At 46.3% G+C, this 25,424-nt stretch overlaps 1 protein-coding gene across 3 annotated transcripts in view; it reads right to left on the bottom strand.

Moving 5' to 3' along the window:
• Positions 1-390: 390 nt before the first annotated feature.
• The window catches only part of CCAR2 (cell cycle and apoptosis regulator 2), a 40,108-nt gene continuing 15,074 nt past the window's right edge, over positions 391-25,424 (bottom strand). For 2 of the 3 annotated variants that reach the window (XM_058194745.1, XM_058194746.1), the window contains exons 10-21: positions 24,628-24,741; positions 21,887-22,050; positions 16,091-16,259; positions 14,197-14,460; positions 12,049-12,279; positions 11,262-11,442; positions 9,938-10,017; positions 5,443-5,589; positions 5,201-5,312; positions 4,204-4,389; positions 2,855-3,060; positions 391-1,626 (exon numbers count right to left, since the gene is read on the bottom strand). In XM_058194745.1, the coding sequence (XP_058050728.1) occupies positions 1,570-1,626; positions 2,855-3,060; positions 4,204-4,389; positions 5,201-5,312; positions 5,443-5,589; positions 9,938-10,017; positions 11,262-11,442; positions 12,049-12,279; positions 14,197-14,460; positions 16,091-16,259; positions 21,887-22,050; positions 24,628-24,741 (1,911 nt within the window). In that variant the 3' untranslated portion in view covers positions 391-1,569. The remainder of the gene's footprint in view (positions 1,627-2,854; positions 3,061-4,203; positions 4,390-5,200; positions 5,313-5,442; positions 5,590-9,937; positions 10,018-11,261; positions 11,443-12,048; positions 12,280-14,196; positions 14,461-16,090; positions 16,260-21,886; positions 22,051-24,627; positions 24,742-25,424) is intronic. The other variant, XM_058194747.1, reaches the window with a different exon arrangement.

The following is a 25,424-nucleotide window of genomic DNA, read 5'->3' as shown; positions in this document are numbered from 1 at the left end:
CCACTCAGGTGACCCTGAGGACACAGATAAACCTCCAAGTGGCCTCAACGACCCTCTAAAAGGATGCAGATGACCAGCTGTCTGCAAGGAGTATAAATCCTTCCATTCCTCACCATCCAGTCAAAGCTGAAGAAGCTTCTTGGATGAGAAGCGAAACGTTTTTCAAAAGAAAAAACCAGAAAGTCCAGGTGCTTCCTGAAAAGAAAAAAACCTTTGGGACAACCATGACCTGGATGATTGAGAACTTCTACAGAGTTCTCAAATATTGTACTTTTCCGGCTGCCTCCCTAAATCAAACCAAGCAGCCCCCCTTAGCCGACAGCAGGCCAGCTGCGTGAAAGGCCGCCTGAGAGTTGGGTCCCGGTTCAAAAAAAAAAGAGAGAGAGAGAAGACGTTTCCAAGTGAGGAAGAGTTTTATAAAAGTAACTTGGCCAGTTAAATACAAGTTGTTACCACATTTACAGACTAAAAGCAACACATTCAGAAGTGACAGACCACCTGAGGGTGGGTGGCCAGGGCAAATGCAGCGAGTACCTACTGGAGGGGGGGCCCTGAGCCCGGCCACTGCTTTGCATAGGCCCACCAGCTACTCTGCTAAAGTCTACACCGGGGAGGGGGCGGGGGGAACCCATGGCCTCCAGCTGTCCGCTGCGCCTTCCCAATGGAAGTTCCATGGACCGCAGGCCCCCTCCCGCTGCCAAAATCCCAGATCCTCAAAACTCAAGATCCACTGAACGGGTGATGAAAACTCAGAGGGTCCCGGAGCAAGTCAATGACATGGGGTTGAGGAGGAGGGGGGGCCTCGCGGTGGTTTTTTTTTTTTTCCTTAAAATGGCTAAACCGCTGGACCAAGTTAATGCACGGTGTTCACGCTCAAGCCATAGCCCCAGGGCAGAACTCGCGAGCCGCCCTGAATGCACGACCCAGAAAAGACAGAGGCAGGAGCTGCTGGCCTAGAGCTGGTGGATGGAAGCCTGCCGACCGCGAGGAGATCGTTGCCGTCTCCCCACCCCTCCCAAGGCACCAGCCGGCCCAAGGCAGGCAGAAGGCCACCCCTCAAGCTGGATGTAGAGGGGACGGAAGTGGAGGTGGGGGGGCTTAAAAACTTCTCCATGCAGCAGCACAAAGAGGCTACCAATGCCTGGTCTTCTGGAGCAATCAGGACCTGCATGGCTCTCGGTATGGAGCTAACATTCCCAGTCCCAAGACTTGCTGTTGGCCAACAGCCCGAAATACCTAACCTGTAGCTTCTCGCCTCGCACACGAGACCATCAAAATGCCTACCTAACGGATATTCCTTTAAACAAGAAAGGGGGGGGTTGTTTCCAGCAGATGAACTGTGGGCTCCTAGTCATGCAGGACTAGGGGCACTTTCCCCGCCCCCCCCGCCAAGGCTGGGGTGAGGGGGTGGTCGAGGATGAAAACCAGCTGCAGCCTTTCGCATAGTGGCAAAAAAGTTGATGGTTTCAAAGGCTTAACCCCCCCAACCGCTTAACTCACAGCCCCAATATATCAAACCAAGGTGTACTGATCTTCCCTGCCAAGGCGATTTCTTTCTCTAGGGAAGCATCAGTTGCTGGAAACCGAGGGCGACGTAGCTTCCTTCTTCTCTAAGCAGTTATTGGTCTGAAAGAGACAAATGGAAAATAGGGAGAGAGAATAAGGGAGGAGAATGACTGTTAATGATCTACACAACCTGACTGGCAGATTTCCTGAGCAATGGGCCACCTCCAGAAGTTACGGATGCTCCATCATTGGAAATCTTCAAGAAGAGATCAGATGACCCATTTGTCCAGAATGGTATAGGGTCTCCTGCTGGGACTGGAGGTTGGACTAGAAGACCTCCAAGGTCCCGTCCAATGCTGTTATTCTATATTCTAACCCAATCAGTTTGTCTTTAAAAGGTAAAGGTTCCCCTCGCACATACATGCTAGTCGTTGCCGACTCTCGGGAGTGGTGCTCATCTCTGTTTCAAAGCCGAAGAGCCAGTGCTGTCCGAAGATGTCTCCGTGGTCATGTGGCCGGCATGACTCAACGCCAAAGGCGCACGGAACGCTGTTACCTTCCCACCAAAGGTGGTCCCTATTTTTTCTACTTGCATTTTTACGTGCTTTCGAAACTGCTAGGTTGGCAGAAGCTGGGACAAGTAACGGGAGCTCATCCCGTTACACAGCAGCACTAGGAATTCGAACCGCTGAGCTGCCTACCTTTCGATCAACAAGCTCAATGTCCTAGCCCCTGAGCCACCACGTCCCTAGTTTGTCTTTAAAAAAAAATTCAAACTATAAAGATATTTATAGTAGCTTAAAGTTTGTCTTTAAGCTACTATAAATATCTTTATAGTTTGAATTCACATAGCTCATTGCCATTCTTTGAGTGACCATAATTCAATTCTGGACACATTAAACCAGTGGTTCCCAACCTTTTCTTGTTTGAGGCACAACCTTTTCTTGTTTGAGGCACCCTTGGAAAGCCTTTCAAAAGTTCCCGGCACCCTTATAAGGAAATAGATATTTAAAATCTCCGTAGCTCAAAAGTTCCCGGCACCCTCAAAAGATCTCACGGCACCCCTTAGTGCCGCGGCACACTGGTTGGGAACCACTGCATTAAACTGTCAAAACCTTCATTTAGAGCTGGGGTCTCCAACCGTGGCAACTTTAAGACTTGTGGACTTCAACTCCCAGAGTTCCTCAGCCAGCTTTGCAAAGCTGACATGAGGAACTCTGGGAGTTGGAGTCCACAAGTCTTAAAAGAGCCAAGTTTGCAGACCCCTGTACCAAGCCGTAACTGCTTGAAGATCCAATACTCCAGATTTACTATAAAAGCCCCATTGGGTTCAATTGATCAGCCTTACCTTCTCAATTATCTTCTGGATTTCCAGTTGCAAAGGAACCAGGCGCTTTTTATTCTCTTGCAGCAGCCTTTGAAAATGGGATTTTTGCTTTTCGGATGCTTTTGACTGCTCTTCTACCTCAGTCAGGCGCTTCTGTAACTCCTGCACTTCCAGCGTCAAAGCTTTGTTAGAAGTCTCCGTGGACGAGAAGCGAAGCTGGGTCTCTTCTGCGAGCGCCGTCGGTGGAAATGGTTTCCCGAGGAAAACGTTAACAGGAGAGGAGAGGAGAGAAGCGTAAGCTCCAAGGCAGAACAGTGGAGAGCCAAAATTGGCAGTATCTCATTGGAGGGTAACCTATTTATTATACAAGGGCCAATTACGGTAATCTGTAATTACGGTAATTATGGAATCTGCAGGGGGCAGGTTCCAGGGCAGGAACCTTTGACTTTTACAATTCTTACAGATACACTTTCCAAACCTCTGGAGGGTATTTTAAATGCCTGCCTATTGTCTACCACCTTTTATATGCCTCCATCCAGGGGTGAAATCCAGCAGGTTCTGACAGGTTCCAGAGAACCAGTAGCGGAAATTTTGAGTAGTTCGGAGAACCGGCAAATGCCACCTCTGGCTGGCCCCAGAGTGGGGTGGGAATGGAGATTTTGCAGTATCCTTCCCCCAGGAGTGGGGAGGGAATGGGGATTTTGCAGTATCCTTCTTCCAGGAGTGAGGAGGGAATGGGGATTTTGCAGTATCCTTCCCCCAGGAGTGGGAAGGGAATGGGGATTTTGCAGTATCCTTCTTCCAGGAGTGGGGAGGGAATGGGGATTTTGCAATATCCTTCCCCCAAGAGTGGGGAGGGAATGGGATTTTGCAGTATCCTTCCCCCAGGAGTGGGGAGGGAATGGGGATTTTGCAGTATCCGTCCCCTGCCACGCCCACCAAGCCACACCTGCAGAACCGGTAGTAAAAAAAAAAATTGAATTCCACCACTGCCTCCATCCCTTTCTTTGTAACCCGCCTAGAGTCACTGTAAGCGAGTGGGCGGCTACGTAAAATTTCTAAATAAATCAATCAATCTCCATTTTCTGGATGATCATGCAGGTAGAAGCATAAGCCACCTGTCTCAAAGCTGGCTGAGGAACTCTGGGAGTTGAAGTCCACAAGTCTTAAAGGGACCAAGGTTGGAGACTTCTGACCCAGACATTAGCAGTCCAAATCTCGTTAATTTAGAACAATTAGCTTACCGAACAAAGCAATTCCTTCACTGGTAATCAAGGTGAACTGCCAGGAATCGTGATGGCTGGTTGTAGATTAAATCTTAATTAATTAAATTAAATTAAATTTTATCAAGCCTCCCCTGCAGCGCTCACCCAATTTTAGCTCCAGGGTATGGATTTTATTTTCCAGGTAGAGTCGGCTGTTTTCCGTCTGCTCTGCCTTTTCCAGGAGTTTGCTCACGTTAAGGACCGCTCCATTGTATGGAATCAAATTAGTAGACTGTGCCTCTCGGGTGGATTTGGTAAAAGGAACCGACGAGCGCAAGAAATGGAGGTTGCCTGCAAGAACGAAGTAGTATTTATCCTGCTTAACCAACCATCAAGAACACCTCGATTTGGGGAACGGCGAGAAAAAGGAGCAAAAAACATATGGATTCATTGCCACCGTTCCCGCTGGTCTGAAGCATTATTCTCTTCCTCAGCATCCTGAGAAAAAAATTCTGCTTTCCAAAAGTGAGCCGCATCTCAATGGGAGGAGATACCGTGAAGGAAATCCTCACATACCTGGAATACGGATGAGTCCTCCGGCTTACGACCACAATTTGAGCCCCAAAATTTTCTTGCTAAGCAAGACAGTCGGCAATGAATTCTCTCCCCACCCCCCACCCCCAAGTTACAATTTTTCTTCTCCCTGTTGTTAAGTGAATCGGGCTTCCTTCATTGGCTTGGCTCATCAGAAAGTTGCAAAGAGGGAAATCACGCAACACCCCCCCCCAGGGGCCCCGCGACCGTCATAAATGTGAATCGGTTGCCAAGCGTTTTGAATTTTGATCACGTGACCAGAGGGATGCTGCGGTGGCCGCGAGCGTGGAAAAAAATGGTCGTAAGTCGCTTTGGTCAGTGCTGTTGTAACTTTGAACGGTCACTAAATGAACTGTTGTAAGTTAAGGACTATCTGTATTTTGTTGGGAGGAGACAAAAATGTCAAGACACCCCCCCCCCACATCCAGACCTCCTCGTGGCAAACAGAGGGCTCAATAAAACCCATTGCTGAACTGGAACGAACCTAACTTAGAAAGCAAGCTACAGTGGCATGCCGTCCCTAATGCCCCACAGGTAAGTCCCGTCCCACCCAGTACCTGCAACTCACCTGACAGCTCTTCCTCTCCGAGGCCTGCCTCTGTCCCTTCCTGCCGGCTGTAGCGCAGGCTGCGGTAACGGCACACAAACTGCGTCACCACCCTGTTCACCAAGCGCTTCACCTACCAGCAGACGGAGACACCCCCTTAGGAGTGGCCCTGGGCAATGCCGCCAAGAAACCCCCGTGCCCACGGTCCGGAGGGGCAGAGGCCAACTCGTTCCAATCGCCGGCAGAACCCAGCAGATGCTCACCTGCTCTTTACAGAGGTGCAGTCCCAAGGTGAGGAGGATCTTCTCCATATCCTTCCTATGCAGGTAGCCACAGAAATTCAGGTCGAAGTACATGAAGGCAAGAAGGGCATCCAAGGGTAACACAGTACTTGGGTCCAGCTCTCTGGGCTAAGCGTGAGATATATATATATATATATAAAGAGGGGAAGGAAAGGGGGACAGTTTCACTCCGTGCTCCATTTCACTAGTCCAGAGATAGCAATAGCATTTAGACTTATAAACCGCTTTATGGTGCTTTACAGCCCTCTCTAAGCGGTTTACAGAGTCAGCCTCTTGTCCCCCCAACAATCTGGGTCCTCATTTTACCCACCTCGGAAGGATGGAAGGCTGAGTCAACCTTGAGCCAGGTGAGAGTCGATCTGCCAAATTGCAGGCAGTTGGCAGAAGGAGCCTGCAGTACTGCACTCTAACCACTGCGCCACCGCAGCTTGGCGATGCCAACTTTATAGACTTGAGGTCCCCAAGCCACCAGTGGCAACATCAAAACAGGTGCCCAATGCGTATTTATCATGGTGTTGTGACTCCAGCTCCCGAACCTGGCCCCATGCCCGACAGTGACTCCAAGAGTGAGGGGAAGGGCCGGTAAGGCTACCTCAGGAGCACCGATTCCTTTGGCCCGGCTCCAGGAGCCAGAACCAGACCAGCCGGAGGACATAATGAGGTCGTCATCCCCTGATTCCTCCCTTCCCCAGGTTACATCTTCAGACCCAGCTGATAATAATAATCAAGCTTGGATCGACCCGCGCTTCAGAAGATTAGAGAGGCGGCATCATCAAAAGGAAGGATGGGGCAGAGGCCCCACCCCACAGGATATATAAGGAGCTTTGGGACTGCTCTCACTCCACGGGAAGCAAAGTTTAGCTGATCCATTTCAAAAAGAGCTGAAAGTCTTGCTCCGTGAGTCACTTGTTTGAACTTTGGCAGGCAGCTGTGATTTCTCTGCCAGGACTGATAAGAGCCGTGAATCCACTGGCTGAAGGCCAGCTCGTTGATCCGAAGTGGGGAAGGAGACAGAACACATGGATCCCATGGCTGAGATAAGCTATAAAATGATTCTCCGCCAGCAGCAACTCTCAGGGTTCAGTCACGTTACCGGGGCATCCTATAATTTACATTGGAAAATACACGACATATCGGAAGCTAGCTGGGACTGAGAGTGTAGTTCCGAGGATGGCCTTTCGTAGAACATAGGGAACACCTTATTCTGGCCTTCTAACAACAAGCCACAAATTACCCTAAGCCAGGATTTCTAAAATCATTTGCTAAGATGTTAGGCAGCATGGCGCACATCATCAAAAGAAAAAAAGAAGAAGAAAAAAGAAAACCCAAAGTAAGCTACGGTTTAACATGCTATGAACCAGATCGACACAAACTAGGAATCGTATTGAGCTGGATGATAAGTAAAAGATAAGATATGGGAGGCCCCTGATAAGCGTCTTTACAGTGTTGAGAAATATAAAGGATACCTACATTCCAGAATTTTGGGGTTTACACAGCTTAGTCCCCTGGAGTTTTCCCTCAATTACTTTGCCTAGCCTAGCGTAGGATGAAAAAAATCCAATTTCTGAGAAAATAACGTTGCCACCGTCTACATTCTACCAGTGTTTCCCCAAAAATAAGACCCTGTCTTATTTTATTTTTTTTTAACCCCGAAATAAGCGCTCGGCCTCATTTCTGGGGAGGTCTTATTATTTTGGGATGCGTGGAGCAAGACGGGGCTCATCTTGCCATCTTACCTGATTTCCAGCTCTGTCTCCCTAACCCTAAGCAAAAGGAAATAATGGGGACCAGCTGCGCATGCGTTTAAATATTTGCAGGGGGGGCTTACTTTAGCGTATGCACCCAAAAGCCCAACTGGGCTTATTATTATCCGGGGGGGGGGGGGACTTATTTTCAGGGGAAACAACGGTATATAAATTCATGCAAATCTGCCTGTTAAAGATGGTTTTGGAATTAAGTCTCAGCGCCAGAATTGAAACGTTACAAAGTCAGCAACGTTTCCAGAAAAACGTACTATGGGTTTATCTGGTCTTCCCAAGACAGCCAATTAAAGCAGGATACATCCGTTAAGAAAATTCAGATATAAACAAGCAAACCAAACTCTGAAGAAGAGCTGGCCACTAACCATATCAGGAAGGGAGGAAACCTCAATTTCCGACTGGTTGGATGCAACGGATCTCACTTCGGCATCTTCCAGCTTGACACCTGTGGGTAAGGCAACATGACCTGCTTCAGGAGCTGACTGTGACTCTGAAGCGAGCCTGGCGGAAGCCATCTTGTGTTGCCTCATAGTTGCCACAAAGCCTGAGAGGGGGAAGGGGGGGGGAGTAGATAGCTGTTGTGTCTGCGCCCCCCCCCCGGGCCGGGCCCCCTGCCAGAAAGTGACTTGGGAAGTGGGGGGGAAGGGCCACCAGGATTTTCCTCGGGAGCACCGATTCCTCTGGCCCAGCTCCAGGAGCCAGAGGCAGGCCAGGTGGAGGAGATAACGAGGCCTCCGTCCCCTGACTCTTCCCCCCCCCCAGGCCATGCCTCCAGACCCAGCTGATGGCAATCAGGCCTGGCTGGACCCTAGGTTTCGTAGGCAGGAGAGGCGGGAACAACAGAAGTAGGGATGGGGCAGGCCTAGGAAGTGCTGAGTCATGGAGCCACACTCCACAGGATATAAAAGCAGCAAGGGCTGCTATGCCTCTTCATAGCAGGCAAATCAACTGCTCGACTAGAGCTGAAGTACTGTTTGTTGACTTATCGGCATCAAGGGAGATAACAGAGACACTTGGCAGACGCTCGCTAGCTTGCTTCCAGAGCTGATCGTGCCGGCTAATTAAGTCATCGCTCAGAAGAATGGATTCGTGACTTTATACAGGATTATACAGAAAGAATGTATTTAATTATTCAACAATACGAATTGGAAAAAATGGCGTTTTGGATGAGAGTTTGGAGGAAATTAACCAAAGTAATCAGGACTTGGAATATGGAATGGATGTAAAGAAGCCTTTTTTAAAAAGTTTGGATGAAAAGCCTGAAGTTGTGCTACAGGAGGCTGTCTCCCGAAATGGAAAAATTCACAGGGTTAATGCTTTCCAAGAGTTCTCTTTTCGGATTGAGGGAATATACGGCAGTAACTCGTGGATTCTTGGACATAAGGAACTATTAGGAAATATTGTGACTGACTTTTCAAAAGGAGTAATGAAGGAAAGACAGAGACTAATGCATCAAAAATGGCAAGAGACAAAAGTATCATTTTTGAAAAAAAAAATTTTTTTTGAAATATTAACAGAAAAAGATTTTAGCCTTTCTGAAAGACAATACGTAAGGAAGATTTGGAAGAAATGGGTTGATTATATGTTTTATAACCATCATAAAAGACTAGATATTTGGATTTATACTGGATTTTGACGAGGAAGGACTAAAGTTGAACAGATATTGTAATTTCCCTGTATTGAAATTCTATAATCTGTTGTATTGAATTTTAAATAGAATATTCTCGAAAGATCTTATGTAAGAAAGACTTGGGGGGAAAATTATATGGTTATAGAAGTTATAAGGGAGATATTCTCTGAATTGGATTGGTTTTTATGCTTTAGCTGGTTTTAAATATTTTAGGATTAATTTGTTCTACTGATCTATATATTTTATTACTGTTTATTGTTAATTTTTTGAAGGATTTTGGTTATGTAAGGAGGAAGTCAGAGCTAGAGAGGGAGAATTGGTATAATAGTTTTGGGAAAAAAATTTTTTTTAGCATATGGTTGTTTTATTTTTAACTATACCTTGTGTTTGTTCCGGGAAGCCAGGGGGGGGAGGGGGTTTGTGAAGGGAGAGGGGTTTGGGGGAAAGGGGAGGGGGAATTTTTTTGTAAAACTTTTTGAATAAAAAAAAAAAAGAAAAGAAAAAAATCCAATTTCTGAGAAAATAACGTTCCCACCGTCTACATTCTACCAGTGTTTCCCCAAAAATAAGACCCTGTCTTATTTTATTTTTTTTTGAACCCCGAAATAAGCGCTCGGCCTCATTTCCGGGGAGGTCTTATTATTTTGGGGCGCGTGGAGCAAAACGGGGTTCCTCTTGCCGTCTTACCTGATTTCCAGCTCTGTCTCCCTAACCCTAAGCAGAGGAAATGGCGGGGACCAGCTGCGCATGCGTTTAAATATTTGCAGGGGGGGCTTACTTTAGCGCATGCACCCAAAAGCCCGACTGGGCTTATTATTATCCGGGGGGGACTTATTTTCAGGGGAAACAACGGTATATAAATTCATGCAAATCTGCCTGTTAAAGATGGTTTTGGAATTAAGTCTCAGCGCCAGAATTGGAAAGTTACAAAGTCAACGTTTCCAGAAAAACGTACTATGGGTTTATCTGGTCTTCCCAAGACAGCCAATTAAAGCAGGATACATCCGTTAAGAAAATTCAGATATAAACAAGCAAACCAAACTCTGAAGAAGAGCTGGCCACTAACCATATCAGGAAGGGAGGAAACCTCAATTTCCGACTGGTTGGATGCAACGGATCTCACTTCGGCATCTTCCAGCTTGACACCTGTGGGTAAGGCAACATGACCTGCTTCAGGAGCTGACTGTGACTCTGAAGCGAGCCTGGCGGAAGCCATCTTGTGTTGCCTCATAGTTGCCACAAAGCCTGAGAGGGGGAAGGGGGGGGAGTAGATAGCTGTTGTGTCTGCGCCCCCCCCCCCCGAGCCGGGCCCCCTGCCAGAAAGTGACTTGGAAAGTGAGGGAGAAGGGCCATCAGGACTTACCTCGGGAGCACCGGCTTCCCTGGCTCAGCTCCAGGAGCCAGAGGCAGGCCAGGTGGAGGAGATAACGAGGCCTCCATCCCCTGACTCTTCCCCCCCACCCCAAGGCCATGCCTCCAGACCCAGCTGATGGCAATCAGGCCTGGCTGGATCCTAGGTTTCGTAGGCAGGAGAGGCGGGAACAACAGAAGCAGGGGTGGGGCAGGCCTAGGAAGTGCTGAGTCATGGAGCCACACCCCACAGGATATAAAAGCAGCAAGGGCTGCTATGCCTCTTCGTAGCAGGCAAATCAACTGCTTGACTAGAGATGAAGTACTGTTTGTTGACTCATCGGCATCAAGGGAGATAACAGAGACACTTGGCAGACGCTCGCTAGCTTGCTGCCAGAGCTGATAGTGCCGGCTAATTAAGTCATCACTCAGACTGAGGTGAGGGGGACAGAACAATAGCCCGGCTAACAGTCGAAACAAACAGTTTTCCTGTGGGAACCAAGGTCATTGCAACAGGTGGCTGTTGAAGGAAGAGGGGGCCTGCCATCCATCTTAATTGGACAATGTGACCGGTGACACCTGGGAGAGGGGATTTTACTCTTTCAATTAGGTGAAAACCGTGGGAACTGTTAAGAGTTGGTTTTCACCGGCTGTGCGGATATGATGTATCCAATAAACATGTTCTTTGAGGAATCTACCTGCCTCGGAGTTCTGCTTTCAATGGGTGCATTACTCGGAACCCTGACACTGACTGGATCCATTCGGCATACAAATTTAGCCAGATGAGGATCTCGAGTATGCAACAAATGCCTTTCAATACCGATCGCAGTCTGGAGAGAGCCCTGAGGAAGCGGAACATCAATCACAGGGCACGAAAAGGAACTTGGGAATTCTGATTTCCCCACAGAAAAAATCCAAGGGACTTTCACCTCGTCTACAGCTAAGGGTAGTGATAAGGACAACTCTCTGCAGCTAATAGGTGTCCCCACCACGTAGGCGGGATGGAACCGGACGGTGTTTCCATTTCCCGGACCGCTTACCAAAATCCTCCTCTTCGTCCTCTCTTAGCAGCAAGAGGTCATCTTCCATGCTGAGCTCGCAGAGGTCATCGGCGGAATCCTTCGCTTCGGCTTTGATATTCCCGCTCGCCTTCTCTTCCTTGGTTGAATTGGCCCCATCTTGATTCGGGGGCTTCTTCTCGGCCTCCCCAGTCTCCTCTTTCTGCACAAATGGAAAGGACAATATCTGTGCCTTACCACCACCGCCCCAAAAAAAGAACCCCACCTATTATCCTTCGCAATCGGAAGGAAGGGGTCTCTGGTGGCTCAGACTGGTAAGACAGTCTGTTATTAACACAGCTGCCTGCAATTACAATTACTGCAGGTTCAAGTCCCACCAGGCCCAAGGTTGACTCAGCCTTCCATCCTTTATAAGGTAGGTAAAATGAGGACCCAGATTGTTGGGGGGCAATAAGTTGACTTTGTATATAATTATACAAATGGATGAAGACTATTGCTTGACACAGTGTAAGCCGCCCTGAGTCTTCGGAGAAGGGCGGGATATAAATGCAAATAATAAATAAATAAAATAAATAAAATGGAAAGGTGAGGAGGGGATGTAACTGGCCAAACATGAGGGGGCTACCCCATTGTACTGTAAGGCCTGGGGAGTTGTATAGACCAGGGGTCTCCAACCTTGGTCCCTTTAAGACTTGTAGACTTCAACTCCCAGAGTTCCTCAGCCAGCTTTGCTGGCTGAGGGACTCTGGGAGTTGAAGTCCACAAGTCTTAAAGGGACCAAGGTTGGAGACCCCTGGTACAGACGTACTTGAAGTTCTTTCTGGTTACTATCTGGTGCGTCTTCTGCTCCGGGTTTCTCCTGAGGTTCCTCCTTCAGTTCGTTCTCTGCTTCCTTTTCAGATTTCGGCACTTTTTCTGAATCGGGATTCTTGGCCTCCAGCGGCTGCTCCTTCTCCGGTAGGGCCAGCAGCGCTTTATAAAGCTTGTAGCCGAAATCCCGCTGAAGCATCTCCTGGAAAGACTCTGCCACCACTGCCACCTCAGGTGGGGGGGGAAGAAGGAGCAAAAGAGATCAGACAGCAAGAAGCTGGGAAAACTCCCGGAGGCCTAAACTATGGAAATGTGAGCGTCCATATCAGGGGTGAAATGTAGAATTTGTTACTAGCGGTTCTGTGGGTGTGGCTTAGTGGGGGGGGATAATGTGACTGGGTGGCCGTGGCCAGTTTTTTTTGTTTTACTTTTAAAAGCATTTTTTCTACAACCTCAGAGTTTTGTTTGTGTTGTGCCTCGTCCTCCCTCCTCTCCTCAGCCAGGCCCCTCCCGTCTCCACCCGGGCCTGTTATCAGACTCGGAGTCTGATAATGAAGATGAACGGCCTGTCATGCCTCCAGCCCCCCGGCCCTGGCCCCATGCCCGGAGAGGATGTCAGGAGTGAACAGAGAAGCCCGATAAACTTCACTCCTACAGGGTGTGAGCAGGAAGCCAGCCATGTGCTGGAATTACTGACAGCAGATCCAGCTGAAGAGAATTCAAAATGGGAGGATCCTCGCTTCCGGAGATCTGAGAGGCGACGCCAGCAGAAGGAAGGGAGGGGCAGGCCTGGATAAATGCTGAGTCATGGAGCCACACCCCACAGCCTATATAAAGGACCTGCTTTTGGCATTCCAACCTTGAGTCAAGCAAAGTTTCATCTAGTTTGCTGATATCGGACTCTATCGCTGAAGTCACAACTTGGACTCCTGCCTGCCCTGAGAAACCTCGAAGGAATTTGGCAAGCTGCAGAGGCTTCGTTGCCACGTTTGATACGACAGTTTGCTACGGGTATGTTACTTGGAACCCTGACATTAAGGAGAAAGGGTTGGTGATGCACACCAGCCCATAATGGTTAGGGAATCTCTGGCTTTAACGTGTATTTGGCTTTCTTCTACTACAGGATTTATTTCAGTTTAGTTCATTTCTGCATTTTTAAAAATCATGAACACCTTGATACCCAAACCATACTGGACCTACACTCACAAAATCCGCTTTCCACCTCTACTCTTTTCCATTTTCAAAGGTTCCCCAACCCCCAAGTTTCCGTTCATCCTATTCTGCTGGTAATTCACACAGTGCTGCCTCTTCCAAGCTCTCTTGATAGAACCCTATGGCTGGGACAGAAGAGAGGGAAAACCAGGGGTAATATGCTCCTGGTTCGGACCGGATCGCACAATCCGGTAGCAATGGGGGGCGGGTAGTTCGGAGAACCAGTAGCAAAAATCCCTGCCCCCCACCACCACCCACGCCTCGCTGTTCCTCTTCTCTGTCCCTGAAGCTCTCGGTGGTGATATAGTTGCAAACGGCCTTAAATGACTGCCGCGGCGCTTCAAAGGGCCGCACTACAACTGATCAGTGCTGTAGGCGGCTAGTAGACCAGTGCCTCTATTTTTAAAGAAGGCAGACCGGTGCGCTCCCAAAAAAAGGCAATTAGTAGACCGGTGCCTCTATTTTTAAAGAAGGTAGACCAGTGCGCTCCCAAGTTTTGTATACTTTATTATTTTTATTATTTATTATTATTGGCCATGCCCATTCAGTCACCTGACCACCAAGCAATGCCCACTAATTAAGCCACGCCCACAGAACCGGTAGGGAAAATTTTTAGATTTCACCCCTGGGGAAAACCTAAATGCCAAAGGCCACAGGAAGCTTGTCTTCATGTTGGTTCTTAGTACCAGTAGCCAATAGTTGGCTTTGTCATAAATGCTGGGGTCCTTGGTGCTGTGTGTGCTTGGTAGTTCTCTTGCAGATGTTCCATTACCAAACTAGGTACCATCATTTAGCACTGATGATGTCACCTCATCTGGTAACGAGACATCCGCAAGAAAACAAAGCTCAGAGAGCACCAAGGCCGACCCTGAGCTGCAAATATTCTATCTTAACCACCCCTCAAGAACTTCCATATAAGAGACACAAAACCTACCTCAAAGGAGAGCTTCTCCCGCTGCCTTCTGTACTCAAGCAAAGTGTAAAGAGAGATGTTGGTACAACTGGGCTGCCCATTTTGCAGTGCCAGCTGAGGGTAAACAACTATGGCTGGTTCCAGTGGTGGAGCTGGGGTCTCTGGTTCAGACGTCGACGTCTCCAGAGCCGGCTCGGGGACCGGTTCAGCTGGCTCCATTTCCTGCTCGCAGGACTCCGTTTCTTGCTCCGGAGCTGGTTCGGAGGTCTGTTCAGGTTCTTCCACCTGTTTAGAAGCATCATCATTAGAGGGCAAAACATCAGAGATACATAAGTTGAAGATCCAAAGACTCCAGACAAAATCCTTCCAAAAGTGGCCACCCTATTGTAATTCAGCAAGAAAACTACAACTGTTTTTGAAGAGGAGAACAAATTAATTCAAATTTAGTTTTTCACTGGTTCCCATTGACTTTTTGGCCCTGATCTGGCCAACTTTTAGGGTATTCTGCTCAAAAGCCCTCAGCAAAAAGTTGTACATCTTGAATCTATTTCAGGGGTCTCCAAACTTGGCAACTTTAGGACTTGTGGACTTCCACTCCCAGAATTTCCCAGCCAGCTACAATCTACAGGCCTTAACCCTACCCTCAAAACGACGCTATAGAGCACTGCACACCAGAACAACTAGACACAAGAACAGTTTTTTCCGAAATGCCATCACTCTGCTAAACAAATAATTCCCTCAACACTGTCAAACTATTTATTAAATCTGCACTATTAATCTTCTCATCGTTCCCATCACCCATCTCCTTCCACTTATGACTGTAACTTTCTTGCTTGTATCCTTATGATTTATATTGATATTGTTTCTTAGTACGATTTGATTGCTTATTTAGCAACCTATGACTATCATTAAGTGTTGTACCTTATGATTCTTGATGAACATATCTTTTCTTTTATGTACACTGAGAGCCTATGCACCAAAGACGAATTCCTTATGTGTCCAATCACACTTGGTCAATAAAGAATTCTATTCTATTCTAATCTGAAGTTGCCAGACTCTGGAGACCCCTGATCTAGTTAAACAGAAGTATGCTTTCAGGGTATGCTCCTGGGGAGGAAAACTATGGCAAATCTAGACACCGTACTAAAAAGCAGAGACATCACCCTGCCAACAAAAGTGTGTAAAGTCAAGGCTATGGTTTTCCCAGTTGCAATGTATGGCTGTGAAAGTTGGACCATAAGGAAGGCGTCAAAGAATTGAGGCCTTTGAACTCTGGTGCTGGAGAAGACTCCTGTGAGTCCCTTGGACTGCAAGGCTATCAAACTGGTCAGTCCTAGAGGAGATCAACCCTGACTGCTCTTTAGAAGGCCAGATCCTGAAGAGGAAACTCAAATACTTTGGCCACCTAATGAGAAGGAAGGAGTCCCTAGAGAAGAGCCTAATGCTGGGAAAGATGGAGGGCAAAAGAAGAAGGGGATGGCAGAGAATGAGGTGGCTGGATGGAGTCCCTGAAGCAGTCGGTGGGAGCTTAAATGGACTCCAGAGGAAGGTAGAGGACAGGAAGGCCTGGAGGAACATTGTCCATGCGGTTGCGATGGGTCGGACACAACTTCGCAATTAACAACAACAACAATGCTCTCAGGAATGTCTAATTTCAATTAAAGGCAAGGCCAATAATCAAATCATGGCTGTCCATTTAAACGAATGGAGGTCGCAATAAAGCTAAGGTCACAAAACATGCCATCCGTGGAAACATCAACGAGGCAGGATATAAAACACAACAAGTCCATGTGTGAATGGAAAGGAATGGATTAGGCGCTAAGACCCTCTTCCCTTCTACCCATCACCTGAGGGTGACCCCCAGTTCCTTCCTGCTCCAATTAAAACTTTAGATCCAGGTCGAATCCACTCTCACCGCCTCGCTTTTTCCTTCTGAATGCGCTGCAGCTTTTTCCGCTTTCTCTTTGCCCAAGGCCTCCTCCCACTCTTCGAGAGATGGCATCAGGCTCCAAATATCCGGCAGGAAAACCACCGTCTGCTCTTGGTTCCCCTCACGCAGGTATCCGAACTCAGCAAACCGGTACCTAACGAACATCAAGGGCAGAGAATTCAGAGAAAGCCCCCCAAAAATGATTATCCCCCCAAAAAGGTGTCAGTCCCACCCATGGGGAGTTCAGCCAGGGTTCAACCACAGGCTGGATGCAGAGCTGTGCACTTGAAAGTGCCTATAAGAGGGTGAATAGCATCATACGGCTGGAAGGGACCTCGGAGGTCATATAGTCCAACCCACTCCACAAAGCAAGAGCCTTACACCAGCCCAGTCAAATGGCTGCCTATTTTTGAAAACCTCCCATGATGGAGCACCCACAACCCTCGGAGGCAAACTATTCATTGATTCATTGTTCTGTTAGAAATGTTCTCTGTACTTTGACATTGCATCTCTCTTTAACAAGCCCATTATTTCTTGTCCTGCCTTCTGGTGCACTGGAGAATCAGTCCATCCCCTCCTCTCCCAGCCCCAGTCCATCCCCAGCCCCTCAAGTACTGGAAGACGGTTATTATCATAGCCTCCCTAACTTTACTGGCAGGAGCTAATAATATTACCATATTTTTTGGAATATAAGACGCACCTTTTCCTCCCCAAAAACAGAGGGTCAAAATCTGGGTGTGTCTTATACTCCGAATGTAGCCCCACCCCGCTTCTCAAACGGAGGTTTCAGAGGCTGAAAAAAGCTTCAGAAAAATGGAGCTTCAGAAAAAAAGCCCCCAAACAGAGCTTCAGAGGCTTTTTTTCTGAAGCTGTTTCGGAGGTTTTCAGAGGCAGAAAAACAAAGTTTTTTTCTGAAACAGCATTTCAGAAGTTTCAGAGGCAGGAAAAAAAAGCAAAACAAAAAACAAAAAACAAGATGCAGAGCTCACAACCAAGGAACCTGTTGCTAAAATTCACCTCTGGGAACAGCTGATTGGGGGTATTCCGGGAGGCCGATCCACCTGCCAATCAGCTTTTTTCTTATTTTCCTCCCCAAAAACTAAGATGCGTCTTATACTCCGGTGCGTCTTATACTCCAAAAAATACCGATATTTTAAATAAATAATAACATAAATAAAAATTATTTGCATTTTTTATATTGCACTAATTACTATTTATCTTTTATGTAAAATTCACATTAGTGGTCCGTGGGATTTAAAATTATGAATTTAGTGGTCACCTAAGTCCGAAAGGTTGGTGACCTCTGTTTTAAGAGCATGGGGGTCCCAACCTTTTGCCTTGCCTGGGCCGCACCGAGTGAAAAAAAATGAGTCTTGGGCTACATAAAAAATAGTTAACATACCTAAGAAACAAACTTCTTTTATTTTTTAGACAATCTTGTGGGGCCACATTACCGACTGTCCAAGGCCACATGTGGCTCATGGGCCACAGGATGATACACCTGCTTTAGGTAAACATGGAGCAATACTTTGCTGTACATCTATCTCAATTACGACTCAACGACTGGGGAGAAAATGTTACGTTATTTAGCCGAGATGGCAATAATTACAAAGTTCCAGATGCAAACCAATCTGCCATCAAGCCTTCCCCCAGAACTAAATACACAAAAATACAAAAATTAACCGCCTCCAATTCCTGCCCTAACGTTGCACTGCAGGATTTCCGGTCGTTCATTCTGTTAACTCATTGCCTTTCTTATGGCTGGACTTCTGCTCAGACAGAATTAACTTCAGTCAACAGGCCCAACTTCAGAACGGAGAGCGTGGATTTCTGAGGAATGACAACATCCCAATCCAGGCAGAACTCCACACCTGGCAATGCTTCCCAGGCCCCCAAATTCCTTTCTTCCCAAGTCTGATGCTTCCCCAACAAGTCACATGCGCAGCCTGATTTACACAAAATAAGTTTGGTTGCCATGGTTATCTAGCACAAGGGAGCTATATATAACCATGCTCCTTCCAACGAAACCAATGCACTCCAAGTTCCAGCTTTTTTCCTCGTTGCTGATTGGGTGAAGGCAAGAGCGTATGAAGTCTTCTCTGGCTCCCAAGCGCTCATGCACAAAAGCATGTGCAAGATTTCCAGAAAACCAGAAGCTCAGGGTTCTTGATTAACGGGGAGGCTTCTCTGAAAAGCCCACAGGGACACAAAACCAACCAAAATCCTCATGCCTGGGCATCGTCAGAAAGCTCAACTCGTACTGGTACCCATAGCCTTCTTCTCTTGGCAATGGAGCTTCCTCTAGCAATGGCTCCTCCAAGGGAGAACATCAAGATGGAAGTGAAATAAGCCAGGAAGGAAATAAACAACAGGTGGCAAAAATAAATTACATTCTTGGCTTGCAGAAAGGCAAAGACAATCTTACAATTCAAGAACAGAGTATGTGGTTTATGCCAAGGAGATCCTCAATTTTGTGCAAATCAAAGGTCGTTTTTTTTCCCCCTTGTGGGCAACATGCTACACTCCCAAGAAACAGGCAGTGCAAGGTGGAAAGCAGGTTTTGATTTATTTCAATTGAACTCCAATTAAAATAACACAAGGTAAGCACTACAAATGGTATTACTCCCAGTTTATTTCCCTACATTCCCACTGCACCAATTAAATATTGTAATTCAACAAAAAATTCTACCCAAAAAAGATTTCAGTCAGTCTGCTCTACAGCTTGCACGTCTGTTTCCTAGACCCCATATCGCTCTACTCCCATCTACAGATTCCTGCCGATCTTAAAAAGGTAAAGGCAAAGGTAAAGGTTCCCCTCGCACATACGTGCTAGTCGTTCCCGACTCTAGGGGGCGGTGCTCATCTCCGTTTCAAAGCTGAAGAGCCAGCGCTGTCCGAAGACGTCTCCGTGATCATGTGGCCGGCATGACTCAACGCCAAAGGCGCACGGAACGCTGTTACCTTCCCACCAAAGGTGGTCCCTATTTTTTCTACTTGCATTTTTACATGTTTTCGAAACTGCTAGGTTGGCAGAAGCTGGGACAAGTATCGGGAGCTCACCCCGTTACAAGGCAGCACTAGGGATTCGAACTGCTGAGCTGCCGACTTTTTGATCGACAAGCTCAACATCCTAGCCCCTGAGCTACCGCATTCCGTTATCTACCTATCTACCTCTATCTATCTATCTACCTCTATCTACCCCTGCTGATCTTATTTTCTAATAAAAAATGTTGTTTATTTATTTAATGGAATTTGTTCCAAGCAATTGGAATATACATTAATCTGACCCTCTAATCTCAGAGGTACAAATTATCCTCTAAAGCAGAGGTCTTCAAACTTGGGAGCTTTAAGACTTGTGGACTTCAACTCGCAGAATTCTCCAGCCAGCACAGCTGGCTGGAGAATTCTGGGAGTTGAAATCCACAAGTCTTAAAGCTCCCAAGTTTGAAGACCTCTGCTCTAAAGCAAGCCCAATCTTCTCTTTCTACAAATTAAGTACACTTAAGAGAAATTCTTTTCTTTCTTTCTTTTTTCGGGAATCGGGGTGGGGGGGAATGACTGGACATACAGATCCAACTCAATGCTGCAAGCCTTTGGCACAGAAGAGTTCAAAAAATCCCTCCGTGCCTCTTTCTTGTAGAGTGTCAGGCAATAACACAATTTGTTACAAAATGCACCATCTAGTGGCCCAGCTGGCTATTTATTCTTACCTTTGAGGCTATTGAAGAAGGTAAAATGACTCTAATCCACCCCTTGACGTCAAAATAAAAGGAAAACAAACATTTTCAAGACCGATAAATCCATTGCCACATCGGCATCCATGGGCTAGAGTCCCTCAAAAATCACGGGAAGTGATGGATCGACATACAACATTCTTGCTTCTATGTCTATGGAGAGTCTCAGTCTTCCAGGTCATGGTTGTCCTTTCTCCAAGAAGCAGCTGGACTTTCCGTGTTTTTCTTTGGAAGACGTTTCGCTTCTCATCCAAGAAGCTTCTTCAGCTCTGAGTAGTGGATGATGGGGAACGGAAGGATTTATATTCCTTGCAGACAGCTAGTCATTTGCATCCTTTTAAGAGGGTCGCTGCAGCCACTTGGAGGTTTATCTGTGTCTTCAGGGTCACCGGTGTACTATTCCTGAATGGTGTGGGAGTAGGAAGGGATTTCCAGAGGGGAAAAATTGCAGACCACAAAAACCATTTGCACCACTCAGGTGACCCTGAGGACACAGATAAACCTCCAAGTGGCCTCAACGACCCTCTAAAAGGATGCCAATGACCAGCTGTCTGTAAGGAATATAAATCCTTCCATTCCCCCACCATCCAGGGGGACACTCATCCCCCACAGCATGCTTTCTGTTCAACAGTGAAGGGACCCAGGCCAGAAAACACCCTCCAACTTCTCAATGAAAGAATGAGATGGATTAATGTCACAATTGAGGTACAGAGCCGAAGGAGCTTCTTGGATGAGAAGCGAAACGTCTTCGAAAGGAAAACCAGAAAAAGTTCTGGTGCCTCTTGACAAAAGACATCCTTGCTTACGTTTGCTTGAATGACTTAGGGCAGAGGTCTGCGAACTTGGCTCTGTTAAGACTTGTGGACTTCAACTCCCAAAGTTCCTCAGCCAGCAAAGCTGGCTGAGGAACTCTGGGAGTTGAAGTCCACAAGTCAAGTTTGCAGATCCCTGAGCTAGGGCGCTCAAAGGATAACGCCTCGCTCCATCACTTAAGGAGCACCTTTTCTGACTACCAAAAGGTGTCGAAAGGCGGAAGGGAACGTGAGCTGCAGCTCACTCATAGGTGCACGGAGTGGTGCATGACGTTGCCCCAATTTGGGAATATTGGGAAAAAGAGTACTAACAATAAGTACAAGCTTGATGGACATTACCTTACAGATGACCCCCACCCTGTAAAAGACCTTGGAGTTTTCATATCAAATGACCTAAGTGCCAAAGTCCACTGCAACTACATAGCAAAAAAGGCTCTAAGAGTTGTAAACCTAATTTTACGCAGCTTCTTTTCCAAAAACTCTACACTACTAACCAGAGCATACAAAACATTTGCTAGACCTATTCTTGAATACAGCTCACCTGTCTGGAACACATATCACCTCTCTGACATTAATACAATTGAACAAGTCCAGAGATATTTTACAAGAAGAGTTCTCCGCTCCTCTGAAAACAACAAAATACCTTATACCACCAGACTTGAAATCCTGGGATTAGAAAATTTAGAACTCCACCGACTCCGACAAGACCTGTGTTTAACACACAGAATCATCTATTGCAACATCCTTCCTGTAAAAGACTACTTCAGCTTCAATCGCAATAATACAAGAGCAAACAATAGATTCAAACTTAATGTCAGCCGCTTCAATCTTGATTGCAGAAAATGTGACTTCTGTAACAAAGTTGTTAACGCTTGGAACTCACTACCCGACTCTATAGTCTCTTCTCAAAATCCCAAAAACTTCAACCAGAAACTGTCTACTATTGACCTCACCCCATTCCTAAGAGGACTATAAGGGGTGTGCATAAGAGCACAAAAGTGCCTACCGTTCCGGTCCTATTGTTCCCTTTCATTATATCCAATTAATGTAGTTGTTGCATATTTTTGCTTATATATATGTTTTTCTGTTTATGATGTGTTGTGACAAAATAAAAATAAAAAATTTGCTCCCTGCATCGTCAGTTCACAGCAAATCTCCAGGCTCTTATCTCAACGACGACGACAAGAAGAAGAATGATGGGGATGGAAGCCAGAGCTCAATGGCAGAAGACTCACCACTTTGTGCAGAGGCTCAAATCCAAGCCGATTTGGGCTTTGACGCAACGAATGGCTGTGCGGATGAGGACCGTGGGGCTCGTAGCTGGGTCAGCACCGTCCAGAGAGGGCGACCACTCTCCTCCCACAAGCACCAGCTCATCTGCCTTCTTTCCCAGCAGGAACTGAGGAAAGAGAAGATGGTCAGAAAAAAGACTGACCGGCCCTCTGCTTGAGATTTCGGGGAGGGGGGGAAGGGAGGAGCTCCCAGGGAAGCTTTGCACCAAGGATAAAATGCTTCCAGTTTGGACCAGATTGCCTGATCCGGTAGCAATGGCAGCGGGTAGTTCGGAGAACCGGTAGCAAAAATCCCTGCCCCCACCCCATGCCCAGCTGAGCCACGCGATCATCAGAGGTTTTTTTTTTTTTACTTTTAAAAGCATTTTTTCTTCGGCCAAAAAAAAATGCTTTTAAAAGTAAAAAAAAGGCCTCTGATGATCGTGCGGCTCAGCTGGGATCGTCAGAGGCTTTTAAAAGCATTTTTTTCTACAACCTCTTTGGCCGAATAGGTTGTAAAAATGCTTTTAAAAGTAAAAAAAAGGCCTCTGATGATCGTGCGGCTCAGCTGGGATCGTCAGAGGCTTTTAAAAGCATTTTTTTCTACAACCTCTTTGGCCGAATAGGTTGTAAAAAAAAAAGCTTTTAAAAGGCTCCTCTGACGATCTCAGCTGAGTTGTCTGATCGTCAGCGGCTTTTTTTCTTTTAAAGGCCAAAAAGAATGCTTTTAAAAGAAAAGCCTGACAATCAGGCAACTCAGCTGGGATCGTCAGAGCCTTTTTAAAAGCATTTTTTTACAACCTCTTCGGCCAAAGAGGTTGTAGAAAAAATGCTTTTATAAGTTAAAAAAAAAAGTTGGCCACACCCACCCAGTCACATTATCCCACCACCACCAAGCCACGCCCACATAACCAGTAGTAACAAATTTTACATTTCACCACTGCTTTGCACACATAACTGCAAATAATGCGCTGCTCTGTCGATTAAACCCCGAGAAGTACAGAAGAGACGTGGAAGTAACTAGATTTTTTTTAGACTAGATTAGATTGGATTAACTTTATCGTCACTTTGGATGTGGCATACATTAAAATGAAATTTTGTTGCATACAGCTCTCAAAGGATCATCATTTCCAATATATGCTACATAAACATGACACAATAAATGAATATAAAATTATGCATGTACCCACATATATTATATGACACAGAGAAACAACACAGTCTAGTTCGGATGTATACATGTACATGGCGAGAAAAACAAATCTTGCGAGTTTATCAGGCGGACAGCATAGGGGACAAAAAGCTGTTACAAAATTTAGTAGTCCTGCTATAGATACTTCAAAACCCCTCCCAGAGGCGAGCAACAGAAACAGACCATGAAGTGGATGTGTGGGGTCTCTAACAACGCTTCGAGCTCTAAGTACAGGGCGCTTATAAGCAATATACTGAATAACAAGAGGTGAGCTTCCTATGATCTTCTCAGCTGTCCTCACCACTCTCTGTAGGGACTTTCTATCTGCTACCACCAAACCAACCAGTGAGGCAGTTTGTTAAAATGCGCTCAATCCTGCCTCTGTAAGTGGCCAGGACAGAAAGAGAAAAATGTGCTCTCCTCATCTGATGCGGGAAATGCAGACGCTGGTTTGCACGCTTCCCTAAGGATGACATGTGGAGAGACCGGTTCCGATTGTTAGTGATCTGCACCTCCAGATACTTAACACTGTTGCCCACCTCTGCAGCTGCATCCTTGATACTGAGTGGAGTATGACTATGCCGGCTCTTTCTACAATGACCTCCTTTGTTTTATTAACATTTAGAAGCAGGTTACTTTTATTGCACCAGTTCACCAGACACTGCTCCTTTTCACAAGGATGGTCTAGATATCCGCCGGCTCCAATGCAAAATGTGGATCCAGGGAAAAAGGCTGGCCAACAAAAACAATTCTATGTGGAAGACACACCGAGGGGAAAAGGACGCATGAAGGATGCCTGATTCTACATCCTTGCTTGATGTCTCGTGAAGCTGAGAGTTGTTTCAGTTGGGGGCTGCACTCTTTTTTTTAGACTGAAGGATACACTTCTATGGTCACACTCCAAAAGTGGGAATGTAGTTGATATCCATATTACCGATTGCTTTTCGGGAAATGTATCTGGAATGAATCCTTTGGCAGATGAACTCAGAACTACTGAATTATGGACAGTAACTTCCTTCCCTGGTGGGGAGACCTTCAACTTATTAGCTTAAGACTACTTAGCTGCCCAAGATAAAAGACATGGCGGTGAAGCCTACCGAACGAAAATGAAACTTAACTTCCAAGCAGCTCTAGTCCCCATGATTATTCCTTCCTTATTAAACCAGTGGTGGGTTTCAAATTTTTTTACTACCAGTTCTGTGGGTGGGTGTGGCATGGCTTGGTGGGCGTGGCAGGGGAAGGATACTGTAAAATCTCCATTTCCTCCCGATCAGCTAGGAATTGGGAGGCAGAGAATAGATGGGAGCGGGGACAGTCAGAATTTTTACTACCGGTTCTCCGAACTATTCAAAATTTCCACTACCGGTTCTCCAGAACTGGTCAGAACCTGCTGAAACCCATCTCTGTATTAAACGCCCCGTTCGACCAATATAATCATCAAAATGTGGGAGGCAACACTGCATTTGAAGACAAATGCAACTTACTGACATTACTTCCAGCGAATGTTGCTTACCTTAATTTGCTTTGTGGGATGTTCAGGGGTTTCCCTCTGGTCGTTGGGCTCCTCAGTATAGAGCAGACAATTCCGGTAGAATTCCTCAATGCCAGGAGAAGAAAGCAGGAGAACCTACATCGGAGAGGCGTTCCAGAGCAGTGTGAGTGCAGACGCGATGTACGCAGAACATTCCCCCAAAATCCACTACCAAAACTTCAGACAAAAGACGACGTTGATGCCAGAGATTCAGAGAGGCATCACAATTTACAGAGGATGATGGTGGATTTAATTATGACATTAAAAAAAATATATCATGGCTTTTGTTTCATCTGCAAAAGAGAGTAGATGGTTGGTGAAGTAGGGAGCCAACAATGAATTATCTGCCTAGCCAAGTTAGAAGGTCCACATTCTTACTCTGTTTTAAGGTGATATTGAAACAGTTTCATGCAAGCCTTTTCCTTGAATGATTCTTTTCTTTGATTTTGAGCATTTTTTTTTAAAAAATAGGCCTGCTTTTCAATCTGTGTTTATTTTAACACTTGTTATCTAAAAGCTGTGATTTTACAGATAAAAGGGAGCGAGGGAGACAGGCGGTTAAGAAGTGTGAAAAATAAACAAAAAAGAAAAACATGTCCTATAACCACCTTTATAAAACAGGCAAGTTTTTACTAATCCAGGAGGCTTCAATGCACACATAGAAATATTATCGGTGCTCCCAAAAAGGAATCTGGGAGAACAGTTTGCAAACAACATATAAAGCACCTACCCATTTATTTCCTCGCTAACTATTGTACTTTGAATATTTTAAAATAAAG

Source organism: Ahaetulla prasina, chromosome 9, assembly GCF_028640845.1.
Source record: "Ahaetulla prasina isolate Xishuangbanna chromosome 9, ASM2864084v1, whole genome shotgun sequence".
Taxonomy (NCBI): domain Eukaryota; kingdom Metazoa; phylum Chordata; class Lepidosauria; order Squamata; family Colubridae; genus Ahaetulla; species Ahaetulla prasina.
Note: the sequence above shows the minus strand (reverse complement) of the source record. Positions and strands in the feature narration are given on the sequence as shown.